The 9,962-nt window shown below is 45.5% G+C and overlaps 1 protein-coding gene across 1 annotated transcript; it reads left to right on the forward strand.

Annotated features, from left to right (window-relative positions):
• The first annotated feature begins 1,125 nt into the window (after positions 1-1,125).
• LOC127308690 (F-box/FBD/LRR-repeat protein At5g22660) lies at positions 1,126-4,301 on the forward strand. Its single transcript, XM_051339586.2, has 5 exons — positions 1,126-1,454; positions 1,539-2,454; positions 2,603-2,764; positions 2,856-3,009; positions 3,894-4,301. Exons 2-5 carry the CDS (start codon positions 1,570-1,572, stop codon positions 3,908-3,910), a joined length of 1,218 nt encoding a protein of 405 aa, XP_051195546.1. The 5' UTR covers positions 1,126-1,454; positions 1,539-1,569; the 3' UTR covers positions 3,911-4,301.
• The last annotated feature ends 5,661 nt before the right edge of the window (positions 4,302-9,962 follow it).

Consider the following 9,962-nt stretch of genomic DNA (forward strand, 5'->3'; position numbering starts at 1 on the left):
TTCTAAATCGCCCACCGCTGGATGTCGAACACCCACTCGACGTTGGTCATCCCCGGCGGCCTCTAATTGACGACGAGTGTCTGTGCCGCCTTCTTCTTCGGGGGAGCTGGCTTGGCAACGAGGGCGTCCAACGCTGACGTGCGCGGAGCGACGTACTGCATCATCGTCATGGTCATGGTTGTACGGCGGAGCGAGGCGATGGCTAGCGCGGCGTGCGTGGGCGAAATGGCGGGAACCGGACGGGAGAGGGGGAACGGGGTGGTATGGCGCCAAGGTTGGCGGGAAATCTAATGATTTTTGGGAGAAACTAGTCCTATCCTGCCGACAGAGCTGGCCCACGCTTGCTTTTAGCGCCATCCGACATCCCCGATGGTCTCCTGCCGGATTGGGTTCGTCCTAAGAGCACCGGATGAAAATATGCGCCGCGCTAGTGCGAAAACAATTTTGGGACGCGCGGCTGGAGAAGGATTTGGCGCCGGCTCATCTATTTTCGTCTGGGAGCTATACGGAGGGCGAGTGGAGTGCTCTAAATATTCATATTTTTATATATAAACTTGGTTAAACTTAAAAACGTTGATTTCTAAGTAACCTTTAGAGACGCTTTACATTTTGCGATGGATGGAGTACATGGTAAAATATTGATATAAATGTCTGGTAAAATGTCGATCCATTGGCACTCTGTTTTCTTATCATTCCGGCACTACTTAGATTTTCTTTGTCAATGCAAATACGCCAGACTCTTACAGTCGTCTTTTCATTTCTTTACATGCTCCAGTTTCTAAGTAAGAGTGTAAGACTCCAGTTGTTGGTGGATTTATATTCAGAAATGCAAGGCTTAAGCACAAATGTTGCGACAATGTGTCCATCTTATTTTGCGTGTGCATTTTATGCTGATTTTAAGCAGCAGATAATGTTCAGTCATTCATCTTCCTTTCGGGTACACACCACACTCACCAACCAAGCAGCATTGAGGCCACTCTGTAGTGGGGGCATTTTATTATTTGCCCCATTTTACTTAGGTACTCTACAATTTGCCCTCTTTTACTTTGATCTTACTTTTTTTGCCACCCTTTACTTTGTCAATTAACTATTTGCCCTTTTAACTTATTTTCTTATCTTTTGAGGATTAAGGGAAAAGCTCAAAAGACATACTTGCCCCTGGCTCCAACAACACCAAGAACCAATCAGATCGGTATCCCCATTTCTCCATTGTTTAGCACGAAGAACCGCCGCCAGCGCCGCCGCTCTTCGCTCGCCGCTACACCTTGGCCGACTTGGCTGCCCTTCGCCACTAGCTGCTACCTCTCCACGGTGCCGCCAGTACTCTCCTCCTTTTCACGGTCGACCGCCAACACATTTCGAAAACGAAAGCTGGAGTCCGTCCTCAGTCTCTGTGCGACATCCGGCGGCGGCGGCGACGACTCGGATTGACCGGCGGCCACGGGCCACGTGAGGTGAGGCATCGACGCCGCAAGGCATGCATCTATCCGTCCCATCCCATTCTGCCCACCCTCGTTTAACCTTTTCTTGCCTCGCAGCGGCAGCTACGCCCGCCACCTGTTCGACGGAATGTCTCCACGGAAGAAGCGCAATAGTGCGCCGCCGGTGAGCGTCACTGACCGCATTGGCGCCCTCCCCGACAGTATCCTCCACCACTTGCTCTCCTTCCTCCCAGCGCAGGCCGCCGTTCGGACGTGCGTGCTTGCCCGGCGCTGGCGCCATCTCTGGAGGTATACCACCGGCCTGCGCATCGTCGCCCTGGGGGAGGAGGGCAAAGTCAAAGACCTCCATAACTTCGTGGAACATCTGCTGATCCTGCGTGAGCGCACAGACCTAGACACTGTCCAGATCAAATTCAGAGAATTCTGTGAAGAAGATCAGCCCTGTGTGAACTTGTGGGTCCGTTTTGCTGTGATGTGCAAAGTTCGGGCGCTCACCCTTCATATCCGTCATAACGAACTCTGCCTGGACGACCTGCCTCTTGTCTCTCAGCATCTGAGAACAGTAGAACTTTATCGTGTAGCCCTACACAAGTCATTTCTTGATTTTGCTAGCTGTCCTGCATTGGAGGATCTGAAGATGAGTTTTTGCATCATCAATGCTTGTAGGATCTCGTCCCGTTCCCTGAAGCATTTGACCATCAATGTCTGCTTCTACGTCTTGGATTGCCGGATCCGTATTTCTACTCCGTGCCTTATCTCTCTGAAAATCCATAGTTATCATGCTAGAACACCATTTCTTGAAAACATGGCGTTGCTAGAGAGTGCATATGTTTACCTTAGCAATTGCTGCAAAGATGCCTGTTTGAATCATGCCTCTGATAGTTTCTGTGGAGCTAATAATAATGCATGTCAGAATTGTGTTCCTATTGAAGAAGATCGCAGCAGAGAATGTGTACTTCTGGGTGGTATCTCAAGTGCTAAACACCTGAAGTTGCTACCTGAGAATAGAACGGTATGGCATCCATCTTAAAATCCTTTATGTTATGCCTTTTTCGAGTTTGAATATCTACATTGTTGCTGGACATCAGCGAAAAAACATATTAGATGTGCATCATCCACATTCTCTAGTGGTTAGTTGATTTACTTACTTTTTTTCCCAGGTCATTTTCGCAAGAGATTTAAAACATTGCCCTACATTTACCAAGTTGAAGACTTTGTTGCTCAACGAGTACTGGTGCGAGGGTCCTGATTTGGATCCGCTAGCTTGCATTCTGAAAAATTCACCAGTTCTAGAGAAGCTCACTCTTCAACTTTTTTCCACGGTATAAATCTTTTAATTGGACAGTTGTTGCAATGTTAAAGTTAGTTATTATCTATTGTCCATCTTGGTTAAATATTATTTTCTTACCGTAGGGACCAAATCATAAAGTGGTAATGAAAGGAAGCTATAGTTCAATGGAGAGACCATCTGCAATATCTGAGCACCTTAACATCGTTGAAGTCAAGTGTAATGTGATCGACGAGAAAATTCTTAAAGTTTTGAAGTTCCTGACTGCATTCAACATCCGTAAGCTGACTAATAACACTTTTCTTGTTCTTTATATTCTGAAATTACCTTTCAAATGTGGGGAATAAACTACAAAAGCCAGCAGTGAAGAAGGAACTTCTGAATAATGTAGCAAGGACAGTTTGTAGGGATACCAAATTACTCTAGTCATGAAAATATTGGCCTTGTCTGGTGACATGCAAAAAAATAAACAATATAGTCCATTTATTATTTCTGAATAAATGTCTGAATCGTTTAGTTTAGAGTGTGCATCAACTCAAATATCTAGAATAATACGATATTTGTACTCGTCATGTTGTTGAACAGCTTGTGCTAACCAACAATAGTTTTTATAGGCTCAACTGATCTGAGCAGCTCCTTGCCATGGGCTATATTATTCTACTTGGTTTGCTTGTGACTGCAACACTAAAAAGTTTGCCATGTTTATGGACTTGCTTTGGAAGTGTCAACAATTTACATAACACACAACATGTCTCGTAGTGAATGTTTTGATAGCTTGTTTCACATTTCATTTTCCATTATGACACTTTCTGCAATCTCTTATGGGAACTGTTTAGTTAGATTTTTTTCTGTTAGATTATCAGCCAGAAATGGCCGTATCACAAAAAATTAAGGCGTCTTTTACTTTGTTAACACAAGTCTTTGACCGACAATTTCTGTCACTTGATTAGTTTTTAAAAGCACCCTGTTATGATACTGATTTTGTATAAACAAAGTTTCACCCAAATTCATGTTAATATAAGTTGAATTTGGTAAAGTGAATCTCCATTTTACTTTTACCAAACTCTGTTGCAACATCTTTATTTTCATTGTGAAGTAACTGAGTTTTTTTTGGTCAATGTTGATACGCGAGGCTCTTACATTGTCTTTTCTTTTGTGTACAGGATTCGGTTTCCTGTAAGGGCGAGAAGGTATGGGATTTTGGTCAATCTGCCATCCCCTGGCTATTGCGAGGCTTAAGCATATATTCGGCGATGATGTTTCCATCATATTTTTCTTGTGAAGAAAATCTTATGCTGATTCTACTTAGAGGAATGGTGTAGAATCCGTGATGTATAACTTATGATCTGAACAATCTAGACCATCTAGCTGGACTTTTACCCTATCATGTTCGTACTTATTTATGTTACACCTTTGGTTCATCTGAATTGTGTTTCAGCTCTACCACTGGTTAGCACTCTTGTCGTATCCTGTAATTTCTGTTGCACTTAAGGTTCATGCTGAATTTATTCAGCTCTTGGACTGGTTAGTACTACAATATTTGCTATGTGTCTATTTGTTTCATGTTCCAAGATTTAGATGTTTGGAAAAGTGAGAGGTGTTTGTTCCATTTGGGCTGGATATCATCGATTTGCTGCTTGTTCGATGTTTCGCCTACACAGAGTAAACTGAAAACGAGCTGCACTTATGAACGTATGCTACCAGCAACAGAAAGGGCGATACCCTGTAGTTTATACTTCGAGGGATAATATTTGTGGTGAGGTACTAAAAAATATGGTTGTAGCTATCTTACATTTATTGACTGAAAATTGCTAAGAAAATCTCTTCCATGATTGACGTGATAGATTGATAGTGTTGATGGAAAATAAGCTGTTACTTGGCTGCGCTGATTCCTTTACATATGATGATATCTTTTTTTACATATGATGATATCTTTCAAGTTGGCTAGAACATACTATTTGTAACGATTGGAATTATAAGATAGCATTCCTTTTACTGGGAACGGGCCGCACACTCTCATTCTTGAGGCCCCTTCTTAGATTGCGACACGTCGCCCTCTGCGCGCATCTCAAAGCCGCTCCAAATACCCTCATCAGTCATCACTTGATACGTATCCCATACACAAAACATCGTTGTACACTGTCCAGTCGAGAGGGGAAAAATAGCATCAGCCGAACCCAACTGCTCCAGCCGCATCTCACCGGCGCCGGCGAGCGTCAGCCTCCTCACCGCGGCTTTCCCTTCACGGTTCGACTCAGCGCGGTCTGCTGGATCTCGCAGTAGCGATGGATCCGGCGAGCACCCGATTTATGTCGGACGTCTTCTGCTCGCGAGCCACCCCGCCGTGGCTCCGCTGCTTCTGGCGGAAGCGACGGCACCGGCGTGCGCCTGCTTCGACTGATGGAAGAAACGGATCTCCAGCCCATGCGGTTATACACTTGTCTTTGTCGATTGTATTTTCTGTACTATATAAGTTGTTACTGAAATTTGGTGTTGTGTTATGCAGGCAGTTCCAATTTTCTTCAGAAATTTCGGACTTCCTCACATTCATCTAGAAAATCGATGTTCCATCTCTAGAAAGCTTCCCAGCAGACTGTTAAATTGCTAGCAAGGTTCCTTAGGTTGTGAACGTGGTCCACTGCTAGTGCTTGCCATGTAGAAACAAGTGTTCTATGTGCAAAGTTCTTTGGTCTTGCTACTAGAGAAATATTCACTGTGAGGATGTCTTTGAAGCTGAAGCTGGCTGGCTGGGGCTTGACAGCATTGACGATCGCTCTACATCTTTGAATTTGACAACGCATGCGTGTTTGATGCAATCCAAAAATAGAATCAAGGCATGTCCAGCAAGTGGAACCTGTTCGGCGATATCGGGTTTAAGTGCAGGATTTGATTGTTTTGAGTTTAGAAAGATAGAAGAGATTAATTCAGCAGCTCACATTCTAGCTGCTCTAGCTAGAAGTTCAAGGAAAAATAGTATCTGTTTGGGGTATGTCCCAAACAGTCTAACAGATCTAGTTGTTGTAGAATCTGTAAACTTACGCACATTTTTTTTTAAATAATACACTTTTTATTATTAATTTCAGGAATAATATTCGTTTTTAGAAATTTTCAGAAATAATACACCGTCGGGGAGGACGAACCCAAATTTGCAATTTCGGGTTTGAGGAACCCGAAGTGGAGGGAATCTGGCGGACACAGCCAATTTCGGGTTTGGCGAGCCCGAAACGGCGCTGTCGGCCACGCGCGGCCACGGTCGGGTTGTCTCCTGGCCAGGAGCAGGCCGTGTCGGGGAGAGCCATCCCGAGGCACGAAAGTTCGCGCCCGTGACCCCGATTCGGGAAAGAGGAGCCCGAAATTGGGCGCATTAAAATCGCCCGCGCCGCGCTGCTGGTCGACGCGCCGGGCCGAGTCTCTTCTTCCTCCTCCAGCTCTCAGTTCATCAGTTGTCTCTCACTTTTGCTCTCAGCCTAGCAGCGTTTTCTCTCATTTTTGAGTGATTTGTCCAGTCATTTGTTGTAGTTTGACCACCAAATGCTGTAGAATCACCTGATCTATAGATGGGTTAGTTTTTGAGGCGTTTTGGTGAAGGTGGTGGTGGTGGTGGTGGTGGAGCTGGTGGTGGTGGTGCTGCTGCAACTGCTGCGTGGTGGTGCAGCTGCTGCGGGGTGGAGGAGCTGAGCTGCTGACGGAGGTGTTTGGCACGCTTCAAGGGTAAACCCTAATTCCTGATATTAGATGGTGTAATCATGCATGTTGGGTTCGTTAGCTTCGTAGATTAGTTACTGAAATATGTACCGGTAGAAAGTATTTATTTTAGAGTGTAGGTGCCAGATTTTTTTGACGAGTCTGTAATTTGTATAGGTGAGCAGATATGTCAGATAGAGTAAAATTCGTTGTTTACTTCGGTCATGGCACGGTCCGAACAACTCCGATGGGAGCTAATCTGAGCGAGTTTCAGTACGAGGAGTTGCATCTGACAAACCAAAAAACATGGCGAGTTAGTCAGTTGAAGGAGTGGTTGACCGTGAATTTCGGGCTTAATCCCGAAGCATACACTGTTGGTGTGCATGCTTTGTGGAGCAGCTCCAGTACCTAGATTTTCTGGCGGTTGAAGCCGATTGAGCGGACCTCTCAGTGGGTGCACTGGTTGGAAGCGTGCGAGCGCAGGGGAACTCACCCCATCGCCTTAATGCTTCCCGAGGCGAAGGTGGTGAATTCCCAAGAAGGCGAGGGTGAGTTCCATCCAGGCCAGAGCAGTCAAAGTTCTGATGCTGGCGGCAGCAGTTTCCAATCCGGGCAGAGTAGCCATGCAGCAGGTGGTCATGACGGTAGTGTTCAGCTTGAAAGCGAGGACAAAGAAGAAGACCAGATGCAGAACATGATGGACGAGGAAGACGAGGATGGAGTGGACTATGAGCTTGACTCAGATGAATCCGGTGGATCCGATACTTCAGATGATAACGAAGAGGAGGATCCGATCCCCTCTTCTTGGAACCATGATTTGTCGGAGGCAAGGATAGTCGATGATCGGCACGATTCTGCCTGGGAGTACAACATGAACACCATCTCAGTTGGTGCTAGATATGCTGACAACAGAGATCTGCAGGAAGCAATCACTCAGTGGGCAATGAACACGTAAAGGGTATTCAGAACCACCGTTTCAAGTCAGAAATTCTTGACAGTGGTCTGCAGCGATGCTAGATGTCCATCAAGGGTGCATGGGTACTGTCCGAAGTATGACACAACATGGGTGGTGAGCGACTTTGTGCCGCACACATGTGTCCTTAAGAGTATGCTGAAGGATCACCGAAACCTTACATCCACTCTGATTGCTCGCATGTTCTACAAGGAGATTGTAGAGAATACAGAAGTGGGGGTTAAAGCCATCCAGAAAAGAGTTCACCTTCAATATAAGTATGTAATTGAATATGGCAAGGCATGGAGGGCTAAACAGACGGCACTGGAGAACAGATTCGGGACCTTCTATGATGCTTATGACGGTGTCGTCCGTCTCCTGCAGACATTGAAGGACCGGAATCCGGGCACCCATGTGGACATACAAGACTTTGTGATACCAGAGTTCCCTAATGTCAGGGTTCTGCACAGGGTGTTTTTCGCATTCAGCATATGCATCGAGGCTTTCATGCACTGTCGTCCGGTGATGTGTGTAGATGGAACTTTTCTGACTGGAAGGTACAAGGGACAGATTCTGACAGCAATTGGAGTGGGTGGAAACAATCGAATTGTGCCTCTCGCATTTGCATTTGTTGAGAGCGAGAACACTGCTAGCTGGTTATGGTTCTTCAGGCATTTAAAAAAAACGATAGTAAAAGATTGCCTAAATGTGTGTGTGCTCCATGACAGACATGCAGGTATACTTGCGGCTATCAAGACGCTGAAAGAAGCCGGGCCTGATGAAGAGACACCATGGCAGGATATGCAGAGTAGGTGGTGCATGCGCCACCTGGGGGCCAATTTCTTCTCGCAGTTTAGGAGCAAGGGTCTTATGAATCTGTTCAAAAAGTTGTGCAAGCAGAATCAAGAATGCAAGTAAACTTTTCTCCGCGGCAAGCTGGATGAGTTCACTAAGGACCATGTGTGGCACAGGTTAGCCGCCCGAGCTGCATTAGCAGCAGCTCATGCAGTAGCTGTGGCACAGGGTACACAGGTTCCAGTAGCCCCCGAGCCAGATCCTATTGGGCTATGTGACCTGCCTGGATTTGACCCACCCAATACTAGAAGGAGGCCTGGATGACGGATTAAAATTTTTGCAGAGTGGATAGAGCACGAGCCATTAGAAAGGTGGTCTTTGCTGCATGACACACATGGATCTAGGTATGGTGTGATGACTACCAACCTAGCTGAGTCATACAACTTCGTGCTTAGGGGAAATAGGGCATTGCCGCTGACAGCCCTTGTGGAGGGTATTTTATATGGCACTGTGAATTATTTCAAAGAGAGACGGCAGTTGGCTGTGAGCCATATGCTGGAAAATCCAAACGCTCCTTACTGTAAGGCCATTATGGAATATATGGATGTCAAGATGAAGAAGGGTATGGCACACACTGTTTTGGCCATCGGTAATCAGGAAAGGAGGTTTGAGGTGCGCTTACCAACCGACAAGTTTGGTTGTGTGAATGCGGTGAGAACACATGAGGTCAGAATTGGAAATGAAGAATGGCCATCGTGTGAGTGCACATGCAACAAACCGAGGTTGCTTCACCTTCCATGCTCCCATGTGCTGGCAGCTACCAGGCAACTAGGGATGGAATCAATCTCTTTCGTCTCTCCATATTACTCGAAAGAGGCTGTGCTGAACACCTGGACCGGCGAGATGGTCGGATACAGAGTTGTGGGAAATTTTACTACGGTGATACCAAATGAAAGACGGTACATCCCTGACCCAAGATCATTGCGGATGAACAGAGGTCGACGGGAGGCAAGGCGCATTAGAAATGATATGGATGAAGCAGAAGCGGGTGGTCCAACTAGGCAATGTTTTCTGTGCAACCAATTTGGACACAAGGACCCCCTATGTCCCACTTTCTACCCAGCAACTGCAGTGGCGGCGGCTAACCGTGGGTGAGGCAACCGAGGAAGGCGTGGGAGGGGAAGAACTAGAGGGAGATAGTAATATTTGACTGAACAATGTTACAACTTGTAATATTTATGAGCTATGCTTTAATTTGTAATATTTATGAACTGTGCTTTAATTTGTAATATTTATGAACTATGCTACAATTTGTAATATTTATGAACTATGCTTTAATTTGTAATATTTATGAACTATGCTACAATTTGTAATATTTATGAACTATGCACCAATTTGTGATATCTTTATGCAGATATGGCGGCTCGATCGTTGCCCGATCCACTTATTGATCAGAAACATCGTGCATCTCACTTGGAGGCTGACCCGCAGAGCATCGAGCCACTGCAGACCCGTACTCCAAAGAAGAACTGGATGATACACCCTCAATGGGAAGACAGGTACTTGTTCAATTGTTTTGTCTCAAATTTATAAGAACTACATTGGACCTGCTTTAGCTTGTGCATTATTTGTTTTGCAGGTTGAAGTGGGCAGGACTACTACCTTCGATAACAGTTTCGTCTTTTTTATCACAACTTATTTACCTCATAATGTTTAAGTCCTAACATTGAAATATACCTTGACAGATCGAGCAGTTCGGATTCCCAGATGTACCGATGACTGCGGTCCAGATCACTCGCAG

The sequence above is a fragment of the Lolium perenne genome, chromosome 6, assembly GCF_019359855.2.
Source record: "Lolium perenne isolate Kyuss_39 chromosome 6, Kyuss_2.0, whole genome shotgun sequence".
NCBI classification, from domain to species: domain Eukaryota; kingdom Viridiplantae; phylum Streptophyta; class Magnoliopsida; order Poales; family Poaceae; genus Lolium; species Lolium perenne.

Excerpts from the sequence above, each read along its gene's own strand:
- LOC127308690 (XM_051339586.2), top strand. The coding sequence starts at position 1,570 with ATGTCTCCACGGAAGAAGCGCAATAGTGCGCCGCCGGTGAGCGTCACT. Across the intron at positions 2,455-2,602 it reads TGCTACCTGAGAATAGAACG|GTCATTTTCGCAAGAGATTT; the intron begins GTATGGCATCCA and ends TTTTTTTCCCAG. Across the intron at positions 2,765-2,855 it reads CTCTTCAACTTTTTTCCACG|GGACCAAATCATAAAGTGGT; the intron begins GTATAAATCTTT and ends TTCTTACCGTAG.